The sequence below is a fragment of the Parasteatoda tepidariorum genome, chromosome X2, assembly GCF_043381705.1.
Source record: "Parasteatoda tepidariorum isolate YZ-2023 chromosome X2, CAS_Ptep_4.0, whole genome shotgun sequence".
In the NCBI taxonomy this organism is placed as follows: Eukaryota; Metazoa; Arthropoda; class Arachnida; order Araneae; family Theridiidae; genus Parasteatoda; species Parasteatoda tepidariorum.
In genome coordinates, this window is record NC_092215.1 from 58,252,320 (window position 1) to 58,271,789 (window position 19,470).

Consider the following 19,470-nt stretch of genomic DNA (forward strand, 5'->3'; position numbering starts at 1 on the left):
AACATTTTAATAATTTTTGGTTATGAAATACTGTATCAGACAGCGGTGTCCCTATTTGATTCAAAGGTACAATCCTCCAAACACAACTCACTTCAAACAATACTTTTCCAAATTTTCTCATGTTTGCAATTATTTGAATCTAAGAAAAACAGTCATTCATCATTGAAATTTCTTTAATTTATAAAATCAATTATTGATAAATTTTTGAATATGAAGGAAAACAAAATTTTTTTATCTTTTTTTTTTTATTTATAATTTAGTGCAAATATAAGTCAAATAATCTCATACATTTTTTTAGAAACTATTAGACAATTTTTTATAATTGAAAAATACCAAAAAATACTTTTGCTTGTATTTAGAACATCAGAAAAAAAATATATTCAAAGGACTCGTGTGTCCCATCTGCGTCATAGGGTAAATCATTGAGAAATAATAATCATTGTTTGAAAATATAATTAATGCAATGTTTATTAAAAATATTGCAAAGTTAATATCTGGGAGTTTTTAATTTTTTTTATTCAATGTTTATTTTACTTTTTAATAATTTAAATAAAAATAGCGGAAAATGTACTAAAATTACGATGAGGGGTGGGGACCCAAAAGTTGCAGGCTTAGTGCCGGTTGTTCTTTAGTTTTCAATCTTTCTTAGCTTAGTTTTTTATTTTTCTGTATATAAAGATTTTTATAAATGTTGGCTCAATATCCATTTTGATTTTATATTTATAATTACCTAAAGACATAGTCTGCGACAGACTAATTTCTGCTGCATGCCCCCTTTTGCGCAGGTTTATCTGCTTTTTTATTTTATTTATTTTTACATTTTCAATATGCTATGCCACTGATGTAATTTGATTTTTTTTTAATAAACATACAATTTATTGTTGATAACTATAGCAATTTTTGACCCTTATTTTGTTAAGAAGCTGAGAATTGAGTTTATTATAAGAATATATTATTGTCTCAATCAAAAGTATGAGTGTTCAAAATTATGCTATACAAAATGTGAAACATAATGTAATGAAACATTGCATTGTATCAAAATATTTTGATATTAGAGTAGCCGAATTATAAATTATTTTTCCCTCTCTTGTAAACTCTTCTAAACTTATTTGTACACCCAATGTTTTAGATTTGTTTTTAGTTAACCACTAGGACATTTTTCAGATGAATATTAGTTAAGATTTCAGGAGGTACTAACTTTTCCTCATATAAATAAGCATTTTTGTGAAATGTTTTAAGCAAATAGTTTTTTATTTATTATAATTTTTCTAAATATTGATTAAACTATTTATATTCTTGCCAATATCTTATTTTTTTTACAGTGTAAAGGTGCTGAATTACCTATTGTTGAATCTTTGGATCCAGTCGACAGAGATGTGATATTTACTCCGTCCAAATTACCATATGATCCAAGATTTTTACTTGCTGGAAGAGAAAGTCCTAGTTAGTTATTATTCTTTATTCTAACTATTTATAATATTTAATTGCATTTTGTATAATGTGTATATATCGCAGTCAACACTATATTAATGACCCATACTATTAGAACATACATTTTTGTTATAATGTGAGTTCCTTACATCATGAGTGTACAAACATAACACGAACTCTTAAATTGAAAAACTGGATACATTGTTTCAAAATTGTCTATATCATAATATAAATTTTAAAAATTCTTAATTTTCCAAAGTTATAATAAATAGCATTACATGTTTTATTTCATCTAAATATTCTATAATGCGTGCTCATGTTTGATAAAAACACTAATACTTTACTTATGACTTTCATATGTACTTAAGGTTTAATAAAACTACTATACATTGTACTTAAACAGCTTTCACCAAATAGAAAAATAAGAAAAATATTATGCAAACAAAAAATAAATATTTAGAATTATCTCAACATCTGTATAAAAAGAGATTAAGATTTTAACTAAACCTTGCTTAAGTTCAAATCTAAATATTTTAAAATATAGACTAGGAATAGCCCTACTCAGTGCAGGTCTTTAAAAAAAAGCTTATCTTATGCTCCTAGTTTTGAAAGAAGAATACAATATTAGTATAATAGAAAATTACAAGTGTTTAGTTTTTTTTTAAAAATTTAAATTTGACTGCTTTAAAAGTTACCAAAAGTAAAATTATATGAAATAAAAAATTTATGAAATATACCCCTCATTTATTATCTGCCCTGAAAACCTGTATATCTGGAAAAAAAACTTTCTTTTATAAGCATAAGAAAGTTTTGGTTATTTAAATAACTCAAATTTTCTGATGTTTGTAAAAACAATTTTCTTCTCAAAAAATCATCTGAACAAAATAATTATTTATAAAAAAATAATGTTTTATTCTAACTCTTTCTAAGCAGAATGAATTTAACCAAAAATGTCAGTAAATTTGAAAGACAAACTTTCTTTTAAATTTTTTTCTTTTTTCAAAAAAAAAAATTTAAAATCATGAAATTTTTTTAAGTTCTTTATATAGTTAAATGATTTGAGATAATAAGTTAAGATTTGTGAAATCCCCTGTGGCAGAATTTTTTTGGGGTTTCTGCGACAAACCCCTCTAGCACTAATATTTTTGTGCAAGTTGCCTTAAATAATAACAAATATTTGTGTTACTAATTTAAAGAAACAAAAGTGTTGTGTTTACAAAAAAACCTATTTGGATAAAATAAAACTGATCTTAAATTATAAAAATAGATCACTGCGAAAGATAAGAAGATGAAAGGTAATAATGAAATTTTGGAGAATCAATTCAACAAAATAGAATTTTCAATTTCAAGTAGTAAAAAAAAAAGTATAGGCCGCTCCTATAGCCACACATACCAAAATTTAATATTTTAAATCATGAACACTGCTGTGTATCTCAGTGAAATTACGGTAATTATAAATCGTGAAATTTGTAGTAGTAACCTCCAAAAAAAGATTGAGGACCAAGTCACGCGCAAAGGACTCTTTACTCAAATGTGTGTTTTATTTCAAGATTCAGCTGTTGTAATAGATAATATTGTATTAAAAATATCATATTTTAAAAACTATGTGGAAATCAATCGCAATAACTGCCCAAAAAATGTATGGGGTCTAGCATTAAAAAGTAAATTCTTAAATGCATATGATTCGAATTTAACATATTGTCTGAAATATATCGGTATATTTAAAAACCATGTGAAAATCAATATCAATAATTGCCGAAAATACAATAGAAAGACTCGTGGACTTGCGATGCAATCAGTGTAGTTTTAGCGCATCGAATTTTTTTTATTTAAATGTGTTTGCGTTTAATTAATTACGTTTAATTTACATTTAAAAATAATATTAAGTAAGAAATAACTAGAATTTTAAACCCTGTGGAAACTGGTAACACTAGCAATACCTGCCGAAAAGTTGAAAAAAACTTAGAAAGTTTCACATCAAAAGTGAAAAGCAATTGAATGTAGCATGCAATAAAATTGTATAAAAAGAATCAGAATCTTTTTTTTTAAATTTGAGAATTCGTAGCAATAACTGTCAAAGGAATGATTGAAACACCACATGGATTAACAATGATGTCAAAGAGTTATTTCTTGAATCCATAGAATGCTTAATTTAAAATTAAATTTGAATGTTCTCATCAGAACTAGTTAATCAGTTATCTACCATCTGTAGTACCTATTCATACAGGGGAAACGATAAAACCTAAATACTGTCATACCTAAAACCTAAATACTGTCATACGTAATTATACAGGTGAAACGATAAAATAAAAGGAAAACTTATTAATCTAAATAAAAAAAAACTTAAAAATTATCGAACTGAAACGATAGTTAAAAAAGACACTAGCATAAATATTGAAACCCGGAACAAGGCAAGATCAATGGAATTTAAAAAAAAAACCTAATGATAAAATTTATGAATAAAAAGAATTAATTTATTGAGTGCGAAATTTATCGTGAAAAGAAAAAAAATCAAACGTAGTGGAATCAGAAAAACAAAACTGCAATCTGCTTCATAAAATAATCCTATGTTTAAATTAATAAGCAATTCTCCTTTTATTATTTTTTTTTTTTGTTGATAAAAACACGATATTTAATTACAGCAGATGTGATTCCACATCAATAAAAACTTGCAAATGATACCGCACTTGAATTTATTCAGAAGAAAAAGATTTTATTTTTATTAAATGATGTCAATTAGATAAATATATTTTTCTCTTTCATCTTCTGTTCACTGATATGCATGCAATGCATTTTCCCCACCCCCCTCGTAAATTAAACAGAAAACGAAATCAGCATGTCACACCCTTGAGCTTGATTGACGGCCTAAAGGAGAAAATAAAGCATTCCTCCCTTCCCTGCCTTCAAGGTCACGGAGGAAATGACGTTTCTCTGGGTAAACGGGGGAAAAAATTCTCCCCTTCCTTACATTTTCCTCTACTCAACTTCAAGGATGAGTACATTTCCGCTTTTTTTCATAATCGTTCTAGTTTAAAACCAATCAAAATTTTTCCCGGTTTTCTGGTTTCCCGGTTATCTGGATACCGGATAAATGGTTCTCTACTGTATTACTAATTAACCAATTTCTTTTGTAAATATCATTAAAGGTAATATTTTCTTATTTTGAAAAATTTTAATATGTTCTTATTAAAATTTTATTTTAGATTTGCCTGGATTTTGGGAAGATGGTTTCTTTGATTATGGAACATTTTCTGAAATAATGCAACCTTGGGCACAAACTGTTGTGACTGGTCGAGGCAAATTAGGTGGCATTCCAGTGGGCGTTATAGCTGTTGAGACACGAACTGTTGAAATTGATGTACCTGCAGATCCAGCTAATCTTGATTCAGAAGCAAAGGTAACACACTTGTATTTGGAAGATCACATTTGATGAGGCATGCTTGCCTGCAAATCAGTTTTTCTCATTCTATTAAATGGGAAAAATGCTGTATTAGAGAAACAGTCTCCCCCATTTATAAAAATGACAGATAATTAAAGCAGTTTTTTTTTTTAAATATTTTATATTTTTTGCAGCTTTTTTTTTAATTTTATGTCCATATATTTTACTCTGCAGTCCAGAGCATCAACACTCCACTTTATTATGAATAAAATTATGCTTTATTTTTTTTAAATTAAATTTCAACAACCTTATTTTAAAATTAAAATAGTACTGTTAGTTACCTGCTTAAAATTTTTTTTTATAGTTGGTTATTGAAGCATTCATATAAACTTTTAAATCCATGAAAGCAAATAAATCAAGATGTTTATGAAAATCTTGATTGTAATTTCAGTTACAAATTACAACTTAGATGTAAAACCAAATAAATAATGGTTACCTAAAGAAAATTATAAATAGAATTAAAAATTTTTCAAGTCCTTCTATTTCATATCAATTTTCTAAAGAAAAGATGAAACCTTTTGTGCAAAATATTGAAGAAAAGCGCAAAAGGGATTTAATTAGTTTTGAACTTTCCACTCTCATCAAGTGTATACACCACAATTTTATTAATATAATTGTCAGATGATTTTCATAAACTAAACTTTTTTATTAGAAGAAATTGCTTGTAACCTTTTTATTAATAATAGTAGCATTTTGTTCAAGTTTTAAATTCAATGAGCATGCTGTAGTTGGCTGTGAATATAGTTTTTTTTCTCCATAGTTAAAGAGCCTTTGTAAATAGCTTGCTAAAATTTGGATCCAACCTGCTTAATTTTACTAAAATTTGGATCCAACCTTCTTAATTTTACTAAAATTCTACATTCAATGTGCTAAACACCTCCATTAAGCTTTTTATTTGCATGCACTTAAGTCAGTAGTTCATCTTTTTGAATTTATCAACTAAAAATGCTATTCTTCAACTTAGATTATTGACTGTAATTACTGGAACATAGGAGTTTCTTAGAGTAGTTGTGTATTTTCCTATAAAGTATTGTTTTTACTTTTCTTAATGCTAGGTTATTTCCCAAGCTGGTCAAGTTTGGTTTCCTGATTCAGCTTATAAAACTGCCCAAGCTTTAAATGACTTCAATAAAGAAGAATTGCCTGTTATTATCTTTGCTAACTGGAGAGGCTTTTCAGGAGGAATGAAGGGTTTGTTTTTATTTATTTTATATTGTTTTGATCATTAGCATTACATTTTAAATTAAGTTTACACATTTGTTGTGAACAAAATCAGGACAGAAGAATCTAGAAAAACAATTTAAGACTTTCACTATTATTTTTTATTAATCTGAAATCCTTTTCTTTTAGGCTATAAAAACGAAATTAAATATGTATTCTAAACCGAAATTAAAAAATAATATATGAAAAGTCTCAATTTTACCTTTAATTATTAAAATTTCTTAAATCTTGACTCTCTGATGCAGTGTGCCTAGTCGGAAAACACTTATTTTAAAGATATTATGAACAACAAGAAATGCAAAACTATTACTTTTGAACATCAAAATTTTTTAAAATGTTAAACAGCATACCTTATATATCTTAACTTAGAATGCACTGTTTACAACCGCAAATGCTTATGTTCTGACCAAAACTTTCAATCAAAATTTGCTGTGTCGTAATGGGTTTAAAGGATTACAGATAAAAGTTAAGAATTTTTTGCTGAGCTTTGCGATTTTTACTAATGCTATGTTTTAAATGAGGAACAATCAAGTTGAAACTTTATGAATACTGCACAAAACATAGAAAAAGAGTGCAAAATTATTTTTTCCCTAATTCAAGAATTTCTTTGCTATTTGCAAAAACTTGTAGTGAAATTTTTATTCCAAGCATTTATTTTTGTTTTAATAGCATACAGAAACTTTTATTTTAAAACTTATATAGTTAAGTGTCAACTTTTATATTAATGGGTTTCTTTAAATATGTACATATTCTCTTCACCGTGAATTAGAGCATAGGGCTTCTATCATAGCTTTCCACCTCACTTAATTTGTAGCCATAGATTTTGCGTCTTTCCATGTCTTTTCTATTGTTTTCTATTTACTTAGAATCGTCCTGCGGCAAGTAGTTTTATGTCTTCCTATTTTTCTATTGCCTTAGGGTTCCAATCAAAGATATTAATTTCCTGTTCAATCTGTATCTGTTTGAGCTTTTCTGAGGATTTTTGTGTTACAAATTTTATGGAACCAGGTGAGAGCCATTGAGTAGGACGAATTTAACAATAGTATTGAAAATTCTAGTTTTTGTTGAATTTATGTTTTTGTTTTTCCAGAATTTATTGAGAATAGCGTAACTTTGGGCTTTGTTTAATCTCTTTAGTTTCGTACATAATTTCTGATTTCTCCAGAGAATTCAGCTTTTAAACAATCCTCCTCTAGTTTGTTATTTTTTTAGAATATGTCGTTTAATTGTTTAGGATTAATTTTTAAAATTTTAGTTTTATTTTGGTTAATAATAAGTCCCAATTTCTTTGCTAGTTTAAAATGTTTGTGTTTGCGTGTCTCAAAGGATGTTGGTCAGTAAACATAAATAGTCTGCAAAATCAAGATCAGAAAGATATTCAGCTAGGTTCCATCTTATTCTTCTTTTATTCTCTGATGCTCTATTCATAATCCAGTCAATAGCAATTAAAAAGATTGTTGGAGAAAGTATACAATCCTGTCTTACAATGGAATTAACCTTGAAGGATTCTGATTGTTGGCTGGCATGGATAACTCATATATTGTAATTTTTATATATACTTTTTATAATGTCCACAAAACGTTCAAGAATTCCACAGTGCTTCAACAGCTTCCAGAGGTTTTTCAAATAATAAACAATTAAAATGATACTTTATGAATATTATCAGTGCCTGATTTACCATTAGACCTGAGAGGTCCAGGCCTATGGCGCAGGATATGCATTGGGGAAAAAGGCTAGCTTCGATCGATATAATGTAAATCATTCCCACAAGGCTTGGTGCAGTCCCTGTCTATGAAGGAAAAAAAGTAACATTTAGGGGCATCGCAGCAGAGACTGTTGAAACTGGTTTAACCTTCCTCTCCTCCCAACCACTACTAGGGTTGCACAGAAGAAAAGTTTTCTCTTTTTATTTAGTGTTGGTTTGTTTTGCATTCTTGCACTATTTATAAGCAATACTGTACAATTAAAAATATTTCGTTGATAATGCATTTATATAATCCGTGTTGATTAAACCTGCTAACGTATTTTGAGTTGGAAAGGAAGAATTAAATGGCGGAAGGCAGCGTACGCAACCATATATGTAGACTTGTTCTTGCAGGTGACATACCTCCTGACTGTCACTTTGCTTTGTATGCGCATGCGCTGGATGTTATGACAGACATGATGCCCTAAGTACGTTAATGACTCACTAAGTTGTTTTCTGGTATAGCATACCACACTAAGCAGTTCCTGGCATTAGTTAGGTACTTGAAGAGCTAAACTTCTCCTTTCTACATGCTTTGCCTATGGCCCACACATTACTTAGGGCCCCCTAAATGTTACAAATAATTCTTTTTTGAGTTATCAAAATTATTATTATCAGAGTTATGATTTAACAAAAATTGAAATAAATATAAAGTCAAATTTACAAGTATAATGTTATTTACTTGTGTTATAAATAATTTAAAAACATTTCATTATTAAATAATATGTAAATTTAGTTTTAAGTAATGACCAGGTGGCCCCTGACAGCTCTGTGCCTAGAGCCCCAGTATTTCTAGATCAGGCCCTGAATAATATGCAAAACAAAGAAATTCTAGGTGTGTCAACTGAGAAGAACAACAGAATAGATTTTATTTTAATCTACTTACAAATATATATTTTTTATTATTTTTAGATATGTATGACCAAGTTCTTAAATTTGGTGCAATGATTGTGGATGCCTTAAGAAACTTCAATCAGCCTATTATTGTATATATCCCACCAAATGGTGAACTCCGTGGAGGAGCTTGGGTAGTTGTAGATCCAACTATAAATGAAAAACACATGGAAATGTATGCAGAGACTGAGTGCAGGTTTGTTTGAAATATTTAAACTTTCATATGTAATTTGCTTCATTTAAAGGCTTAATTTGAAATACAGTACAGAACCCGTTATCCGGAAATTAGAAAACCGGAAAACCAAAAAACCGGAACGAAATACAAAAAATTTTCCCGCTATTTTAAAAAAAAAAAATTTTTTCCTCATAAGATTTTAGGATTTTTCGTTCTTTTTTTAAAGATGTTTACCTTACCATCATTTTGGTAATAATCATTAGTGTATTACTTCATCGTTTTTTCGTCTTTTTAAAGTAATTTCCAATTTTTTTTGTTGGATTTAACAATAAAAAAAAACGGCTTTTTGCAGCGATTCAGAAAACCGGAAAAATCAGAATATCGATGGTCCCGATCATTCCGGATAATCGGTTCCCTACTGTACGAACAAAGCAGTGAGCATTGTGTTGTAGCAAGCTATATTTGTTTGTTAATAAACCACAGAAAAATAAGAACATGGTAGGGTGCATAGCTTTCTTAAAAAGTGCTTATTTTCGTTTTTTAGAAGCCCTTAAAGGTGCTTTTTTCATTAGATGTTTTTAAAAAGTGCTTAATTTGTCCTTTTCCGTAATGAGATTTAGTTTCTTTACCGTGTGCGAGTTTTTCACTCCTCATTCAATCTCGATCCATTTCGGCGTACTGTCAGTCAGCAGCGTATAAAAGCGCTGATCATAATATGTTTGATGAAATACTTGTAGGTCCGTATGTGCATATATACTGAGCTAGATTCAGTGAGAAGGATTCTTGCACTCTCATATGCAACTCTGCTGCATGTATTCTCTATTTCAGGCTTCATTTTCCGCCCTCTGAAATCGAACCGAAAATCTTTCAAAATTTTGCTGATCATTGGAACTAACTAAACATTGCCAAATTTTAATAGCAAGAAGAAAATTTTATTTCTCTTGTTAATTTCATCACTGTAGTCTTCGTCAATAGCAAGGTAATGGCCTTCTTTCTCTATTGTAATTATCGATCAGATCTTTGATTATCTCTCCATAATCTTTGAATTTGACTTGAGGATCATTCACTAAGTACTTATTTTCATGTAAGTCCTCAGAGCAGTCAAGAATCACAGAACCTCATCTCCTCAAAATTTCCATCTCTATTTTATTCATTTAATTTAATAAAAAAAAATTATATGAGATTTTTAAGCATAAATTTTTATCTAAGGGACCGTCCACTGATTGCATAGTTTTTTAAAACTTTTATTGTACTTCATTACTTTTTGTTTGCTATATTTTTTGCTTATTACTTTTTATTATTGCATTATTACTTTTAAAATTTTCAGTGCTCTTAATTTGTTTTAGGAAAAAACTTCATACTTTTTAAAATCTTGCCTCTAAATATTAAGTCAATATTTTAAATGCAGCAAAAAATCTTATGTTATTTAGATTTATCATTCTAAATTACTTTAATTTATATCTTAATGATTTGATTTAGAAACAATTGAAGTAAAAAATTTAATAATCTCAGATTTGTTAAATATCATGAGTTTAGAGACCGTATAATAATTTACTTCTGGCAAAAATGCTTAGCTTCAATACTCATTTTATTTACATTTCAAAATTATTTAAGTTTTTTTAATCATTTCATTAAAGAAATACAGAACCAAGTAACAAGTTTATTAGGGGCCATTCACTAATTTACATTTGTAATATATATTTATTAAAGTTTTCTTAATTTGCTTAATTCTTCAGATATTTTTATAAATTCAGTATGATCAATAATATTAATCTTGTTAATGTTTTGCTGAATATGCTATTAGTTATACTTATTTCAATGGAAAAAAATACACCCGATAACCTTTTTAAACAATAGTTAAATTAATTAGAATTTTGAATTAAAACTTTTTATACAATTAAATAAAGTAATTATTGATTTAAAAAATAGTATGAGCCACTCAGTATCGAATATATTTAATATTTTGTACAAATTATTTTTATGGTGGCCAATATTGTGAAGAAAAGAGTTCTTTATCAGAAGCAAGTTATTTTATCAAGTTCATGTAAAGTCTTATGAAAATTATTTTGAATTTTGTTAATGTACGAGGGTTGTTTTTTTTTCAACCTCCGATGGGCTGTAAAGGAAAGACCGGTCAATATAAAAAAAAGATTTTATCACCAAAACTTATGTACAATACAGCTTATTTCTCTACATAATCACCTTGACGATTAAAGCATTTGTCATATCTGTGAACAAGCTTTGCAATACCCTCTTCATAAAATGTAGCCGCCAATGATTGAAAGTGAGTTGTGACGGTTTCTTTGAGCTCCACGTCAGTTTGGAAGCGCTGCCCTCCAAGCCACTGCTTCAGTTCAGGGAAAAGATGGTAATCACTCGGTGCTAGGTCGGGACTGTATGGTGGGTGTTCGAAAATGTCCCATTGAAATTGCTGAAGGAGTCGTTGGGTTACACGAGCGCTGTGGGGACGGGCATTGTCCTGTATCAGAACAATTCCAGAAGTCAGATTGCCTCTTCGTTTGTTTTGAATAGCTCTCCGTAAGCGTCGCAAAGTTTCACAATATGAATCTGCATTAATTGTTGCTCCAGGCTGCATAAACTCCACAAGCAACACACCTTTTTGGTCCCAAAAAACAGTTGCCATAATCTTACGGCTGTTGAAGGTTCGTTTGAATTTTGTGGGTCTCGTTGGAGAGTTTGTGTGCATCCATTGTTGTGATTGTCGTTTCGTTTCGGGCGTGTCAAATTGAACCCATGTCTCATCACCTGTCACAATGGATTTCAAAAAATCTTCTCCATCAGTATTGTAACGGTCAAGAAAATCCAAAGCTGCACCCATTCGGCGAGTTTTGTGGTTGTCAGTCAACATCCTTGGGACCCAGCGAGCGCAAACTTTTCTGTAGTGCAACCGTTCAGTAACGATAGAGTACAGGGCAGATCTTGAAACACCTGGAAATTTCATCGATAATTCACTTATGGTGAACCTTCGAGTTTCCCTAACCGCTTTGTCAACGCGCTGAACAATGTCGTCTGTGGCGACAGACTTGCGTCCTTGACCGCCTTCGTCATGAATATCAGTTCGGCCATCTTTAAATTTTCGGCACCATTCACGAACAACGCCATCACTCATAAAGGTGTCTCCATACACTCGACTCATTCTTCGATGAATTTCCGCTGCACTGTTCCCTTCTGCCTGCAAGAAACGGATAACAGCTCGCAATTCACAGTTGGCGGGAGAATCAATAGCAACAGCCATGTTTATGTGACTGCAACTCAACTGGAAATGACCTGTTGGAATCGACATTACAGAGCGTTTGAGCGGGGAAGATGCGCAGTCGCCTACTGCGCACACCAATCACCTGCTGCATTCCTGGTCATCATACTGTGCGATCGGAGGTTGAAAAAAAAACAACCCTCGTATGTAAAGAACTTTCTACAATAAGAAGAAAACATTTTTACTAGTGCTTAGATCCTAATTATATTTTTTAAAGTGCTTCAAAAGTGCTTATTTTTGTTGAAAAATTTGGCTAGAAGACTGCATGGTTTCCTAAAAATATTGAAATGAGTGGGCCTTAATGCTTTAATTAATGGAGTTTTAAGCCTATATTAATGGAATCAAAATTTAAATATGACTGAAAAATATCTTTTGAGACATAGCTTAAATTAACAGTGCATTAAATAACGCCAAAAATAGTAGAGAAATTATTTTAAGCATTTGTCTATACTTGGTATCTATGATTGTTTACAAGCTGACTCAAAAGTTTCTTTCCAAATTTGGTGCACAATAACTGGAAAAATTGCATTATAAATAAATGCCAGTAAGAAAAAGAGTTCTTTGTGGCACTTATACTCTGAATATTGCCAAAACTTTTAAAAATTTTAACTAAAATTTTATTTTCTTTATTTTTTGATATCTCAGAAATTGAAGAATTCAGAAAAATTTTTTATCTGTTTTATTTATTCCCTAAAGTACTTAAGAGTATCCCATGGAATGACTTCAAAGATGAGCGGCATATTCCTGTTTTTCCTGCCCCATAACTTGAAATTTATAGTCTTTTCCTTTTATTAAAGATAGTTTCTAAGCCAGTAATCTGAATCACTAAAACTATTTTTTTATTTAACTTCCTTTTTATTTAATTCATTAGTTTGGATGGGTTAAGTCACTTCCATTAATTTCAATTAAAGCAGACGCAGTTTTAAATGATTCCTTCAGACAATACTGGAGGAGCCTAATATTAAGCCACAAAAGAAAGGAGAATAAGTTATGTTTAAGTGTTTTTCGGATAAAGGTTTTACTTTTATGTAAATCCTGTTTATATTTATAATATTTGTATCCTTTTAATTTTAGATAATATTTATATAATTAAGTTTTCCTCTTTTGATTGTTTAATATTTTAACATGTTAATTTTGTTTTTCTTAATTTTAATAGAGGTGGGATCTTGGAACCTGAAGGTGCTGTTGAAATTCGTTTTCGAAAAAAGGATCTCTTGAAATCGATACACAGAACAGATCCTCTCAGTAGAGATTTATTGCATCAATTAACATCTACTCAAATATCTGCTGAACAAAAATCCAAATTGGAAGAACAACTTAAACAGAGAGAACTATACCTTTTGCCTGTATACCATCAGGTTGCTTTAGGATTTACAGATTTGCATGACACTCCCCGATCTATGTTAGACAAAGGAGTTATACAAGTAAGTAAATTGTAACTATCATCAAAGTTAACCCTCTTGTTGCTGGCAAAACTGAAACTGGCAAAAAAAGTTGCAGAGATTGCGAGATAAGACTTTGCAATGAGCCTTGTTTCGAAGTTTATCATACTAAATTTCATTTTAATAAATGTTTTGTAAGTATTTTGTGAGCTTTTATTAGTAACATTTTGCATTTGTATTTCATAAAATCGATCATAATTTAACCAACATATGATTAGATATGATTACTCATATATGATTAGATTATTTTAAAAGTTTCAGATTACCTTTTCTTATGATCTAATTCTATATTGAAAAAAAACTCTTTAAAAAAGTAATTATTTTAACTGTCAAAAATATATCTAAATTTGAAACTTGTAATAAAAAAAATTTGCAATTTTTTAACCTATTTTGATAAAAAAAAATTATACAGCTGGAGGGTTAAGTCATAAATTTATTTTGAGTTTATTAAAAAATCTAAAAGTTTTGTATTAAATATTTTTTGAATCTGTTTTCAGTTAAAGAAATGCTAGTTCTGAAGTACTTTAAAATTAAAGTTTTATAACTTTTTAAAAGTATATTTTAAAAGTTCACTATTATACCTCATGCTATCACATTTTCCCTGATTAGTGAAGTATTTATCCAAACTTTTCAATGTATGTCACTTCATGCTAATACCTTTTTATTGTACTAAATTACTTTTATGCAAAATACTAAAATATTTTTATTTAGCTTTTTCACAGATATAAGCTTTATTTACCCATTTTCAGGATATAGTTCCTTGGTCAAAAGCTCGAACTATACTATATTGGCGTTTGAGAAGACTGTTATTGCAGGATCGTTTAAAAGCTGAGATTGTATCTGTTAAACCTGGCATAAGTGATGGAGAAGTAGAATCAATGTTGCGGAGGTGGTTTGTTGAAGAGCATGGTACTGTAAATGTAAGTTTAAAGTAGTTTTTAACTGTAAATTTAATTTGTTTAAATTCATTATTTTTCATTAATCTTTTTTTGATTTTTGGAATTTTGGTTTTTAATGTTTAATTTTTAATTTATTGCAAAATTTACTCAATAAATAATGGTATGTAAGTCACATTCAAAATGCTCAGTCATTTTTAAAATTTAATTCCTTTTACTCAAAAACATTTAAATTTTAAAACTAATTAAGCACACATTCTGTTTTCTCTATACTGTATAAATATTTTTCATGCAGTTAGTTTTTAAAATTATTATTAGTAGATGCTTTCTTTGGCCAAATACAATAAAAAGTGTTTTGTCTGTTGAATAACACACATAATTTCTATATATTTTTGATATTATCAATAGTATGTAAATTAAAATTTTTTAAGGAAAGTTTTGTAAATAAAGTTACAACTGTTACTAAGTTTGTCATGTCTATCACCAGGTAACGTAACAGACTCTACATTTTAAGAAACAAAAATCAGGATACTCAACAAATTTCTAAAAAATATTTGATTTCTGTTTGATTTAGACTAAAATTTAAATTAGCGAATTTAGCTTATTAAGATTTCAAATAAATTCTAGTTGAATAAATAAATATTGTTATGTAAGTAATTATGGCGACAGACATAGTAAGAAGCTTCTCCTTCACCAACCAATCAAAGAACATTAAAAATAGCTGCTTATATTTACTTTATAAACTGCCAATCATACACAAATGTTTTCATAATTAAATTACAGTTTTGTATTTTAGGAAATTTAAATAAGTGTTTGCACCCAGGTTTTTATGAAAAAACATAATTCTGTCTAGAGATAAATGTTTTTTTTAAAAATATATTATAAACATGCATGCTTGCATATTCTAAACATAAAAATAAGATATAGTATATACTGAATAAATATTGTATGATTGCTACCAAAGAGATTAATAAAAGAAATGGTTATAAGAATAACTATTTCTGACATTTTTCTGCCTTTTAAATGTGCAATATTAATGATAAGTTGCTGAAATGATTCTTTGTAATATGTAAAGCATAAAATGATATGTGATTAGTTTTGAATGACAGTGTAGCGTCGGATATTCGGACGTCCCTTTTGGGAAGGGTCGATTTCCCGGACACTTTTTAACAATAAAAATAAACAAACATATCTTCATCTTCCCCTCTCTTTAAAAAAAGGTCTTTTGACACGATTTCTCTTTTTCTAATTTCTAGCGATTTATGCATTGAACCCATAAATCACCAGAAAGGGGAAGAAAAGATCTACCAAGACCTTTGAGTGACAGATAGTGACACTCCCCCTCTGGAATGCAGGAAAAGAGGGAGATTTGTTTTCAAAAGAGCGCAACTGTGTCCCCTCCCCCCTTCTTTCCTATGCAGCAGGCTAGTAAAAGAGGCATTTCCTGGAACCTTTTTATTAAAGTATTAGGGAAAGAAGTACTGTGGAAAAGTTTAAATGGGTTAAATGTTAATGTGGAGGGGGAGTCCAAAATGGAAAATTTGAATAGGTTTAAAAGGATACACTTCCTTGAGAAACATTCGTTCTTTCCCTGACCATGTAATATTTAGGAGGTGGGGGAAAAAGGGGGTAACATTCTTCCTTTAGCAGATTCTTTCAGTCACACACAAGAAAAAATAAAGAGAACCTAATCAGCATGCCACGCCTTTTTGGTTGATTGATAGCCAATGATCAAACAGAAAATAAGAATTTGTCACTTCCCCGCCCTCAACTTGAACAATCTCTTCTTTAAGCATATGTTCTCTAACAAATAAGGAGGAAATGAATTTTTCTCCTCCACCTACCCACCTTACTGAATGACTGCAATTTCCCCTTCTTGCTTCAATCGTTCATGTTCAAAATGGCGGAGAGAGTAATTAATATTTTCGTAACTGTCAAATTTTTTTTGTTTTCTATATTTTAAGCAATAATTATTTTTTTCTAATATTTTATTTTTGATTGATTAGATACCATTCTAATACTAAAAATAATGTTTATTTACTTTTTGCTTCGTAGATTCAGATCGTTTATTAGATCATTATAAGCTTTGTTTACCTGGGGAGTCTATTATATGGAAAAATCTATTATCCGGACTTCTGGAAGTCCCACCGATTCCGGATACGCGACTTTCCACTGTATAAATAAATGCATAATTTGCTTTAAAGTTAATGAATGAAATTTCTAGAAGTATTGTATGCATCAGCGGTTCTTAACCTATGGGTCGTGACCCAAAATTGGGTCGCAAGGTATATTTCTTGGGTCGCGCTAAGTCGAATCAAAAAAGTTAGTAATACACCAAATAATAAGTAATACCAACACCTCCTAGAAGAAGTCATTGTGGCTTACTCAGCCTAGGCTTAATGAGGTACCTGGGTAACTTTATACCCTTAATCCTCATTCATAATAATTAAAAAAGGCACATGACTCAAAATTAGTTTAGCATATCAAGGTGTAAAATTAATATAAGAATAAATGATACCTAGTAGTTAATGTTTAAAATAAAAAAGAAAATAAAAAAGTAAAAAAGAATTAACATAAGAGGTAGAAAAATAGTTCCACAGAAGTGGCGCTGTTTAAGTCACTCCCTAATGGGGTGTGTAAAAAAATAGCGGTGGCGCTGATGTCGCCCTAGCGTCGAATCGGCCAGAAAGTGAAAAAGTTAAAAATGAACTTTAAAGAAAAGGTAATAAAAAGATAAAATGGTGAATAAAATGATTTAAAAGGGAAAAAATCAGAGCTCGGGGTGGGGAAACATTTGTAATGAAAGAATTACCCTTCGTTATTTTGAAAATAGCTAGCAAGGATAAAAATTTTGTCAAGAGGAGTGTCTGCTTTTTTTATATCAATAACTAATTGGGCAATATTAATGCCCTTAAAAATGGTGTTCAAGAAAGAATTAGTGTCAACATTGGGTTGGGGGGGCGTGGTCGTGAAGGACGGAACAGCGGCTGCTGAAGAGCTTTCTCCGACAGCCGAAAAGGGGCGTGGCTTATTGCCATTGCGAAGCGCATCAGCGCATGATCGCCAATTCCTGTCCTGAGGCTTTCTCTTCTAGGAGGTGTTGGTAATACGCACGCCATTGCTTTGCGTGCACACAGACTCAGTAAGCTCTCTGTCAAAAACTCGTTTCTGCGTATTGTGTTGTGAATAACAGTGAAACGTGTAATAACAGTGAAACGTGAATACAAGCATTTCAGAAACAAATTTTGTCTTATTATTAATAGTGGAGTGATCAAGCTGCAGTGCGTATTGTAAAATTGTAATCACCTTAATAATGGCAAAACGTGAATACAAGGAAGCATTTTTAGAATTAGGTTTTACTTGCATTTATGATCGAGGAGTGAACAAGCCGCAATGCACACAATGCAATGGTATTAAGTAATGAATCGATGAAACCGAACAAAGTTAAAAGACATTTTGATGCAAAACATAAAAATGTTCCCTTTGAGGGAAAAGATCGTACTTTTTTCGAAAGAAAAGAAGCCCATTTAAAAAGACAGCGTTTGGATGCACCGAGTAGTAGTGGTTTTATAAATTCTGCCAAACAAGCTACACTTGCTTCTTTTCATGTGACTTGGCATATTGCAAGACAAAAGAAACCCCATAATATTGCTGAAAAACTTATAAAACCTGCTGCTATTGACATGGCACGTATCATGTGCGGAGAAAGTTCAAAGAAATTACAAAAGATACCATTATCAAATGATACAATTCGTTTACGAATTAATGATATGTCACTTGATATTAAGAATCAACTTATTTCTGCTATAAAAATTGCTGGTTTATTTAGTATTCAACTGGATGAAACGACAGATGTAAGTAAAGATGCTCAACTCATGGTTTACGTGCGGTATCCAGGTTTAACAGATATACAGGAGGACATTTTATTTTGCAAACCAATGTCAACAACAACTAGAGGTGAAGATATTTTTCTTATGGTCGATTCGTTTTTTAAAGAAGAAGGATTAAATTGGAATCAGTGTTTCAGTATTTGCACCGACCAGCTGCCATGACAGCATCTCAAAAGGGATTTTCAACAAGAGCGAAACAAATGAATCCACAAATTATATCGATTCATTGTTTGTTACATGGACAAAATCTTGCTTCAAAAAAACTATCACCCGAATTATGTATCGTTTTGGATGAAATTGTTGCGGTAGTCAATTTTATCAAATCAAGCGCTCTTAACTGTAGAATTTTCCGTGAACTGTGTTTCGAATCTGGTGCAGAATACGAGAATTTATTATATTATTCTGAAGTTCGATGGCTGTTCCGGGGCAAAGTTGTTCAAAGAGTATTATCATTACGGACAGAAGTCTAATTATTTTTGAGAGAAAAGAAACACCCATTTGCATCTAAATTCTCCGAGTTGAAGTGGATTACTCAAGTTGCTTATTTGTCAGATATTTTATTTGAAATAAATGATCTAAATACGTCTATGCAAGGACGTAGTCATACTATTATTGAATTAACTGAAAAAATTGCATGTTTTAAAAATAAACTCAAATTATGGAGAAATAAGGTTGGAGTAAAGAAACTTGCTTCATTCCCGACTCTTAATTTACTTGTTGAAGACAATAATATTGATACAGTGGAAAGTCACGTATCCGGAATCGGCGGGACTTTCCGAAGTCCGTATATTTGATTTTTCCGTATAATTGACCTCCAAGGTAAACAAAGCTTAAAATGATCTGAATCTAAGAAGCAGAAAATAAATAAACATTATTTTTCGGGCAATAATGTTTTAGTATTAGAATGATATCTAATCAATCATAAACAAAATATTAGAAAAAAAATAATTATTGCTATTCTAAAAATAAATATAGAAAACGAAAAAAATTCCCAGTTATGAAAATATTAATTGCTCTCTCCACCATTTTGAACTAGAACGATTCAAGCAAGAAGGGGAAATTCC

General features: G+C 30.2%; 1 protein-coding gene across 2 annotated transcripts in view; it reads left to right on the top strand.

The window, feature by feature from the left end:
• The window catches only part of LOC107449161 (acetyl-CoA carboxylase), a gene marked incomplete at its 5' end in the record, with an annotated part of 85,955 nt that overhangs the window by 59,729 nt on the left and 6,756 nt on the right, over positions 1 to 19,470 (top strand). For both annotated transcript variants that reach the window (XM_071188232.1, XM_071188233.1), the window contains 6 exon segments: positions 1,323 to 1,443; positions 4,635 to 4,828; positions 5,926 to 6,061; positions 8,748 to 8,925; positions 13,335 to 13,602; positions 14,370 to 14,540. In XM_071188232.1, the coding sequence (XP_071044333.1) occupies positions 1,323 to 1,443; positions 4,635 to 4,828; positions 5,926 to 6,061; positions 8,748 to 8,925; positions 13,335 to 13,602; positions 14,370 to 14,540 (1,068 nt within the window).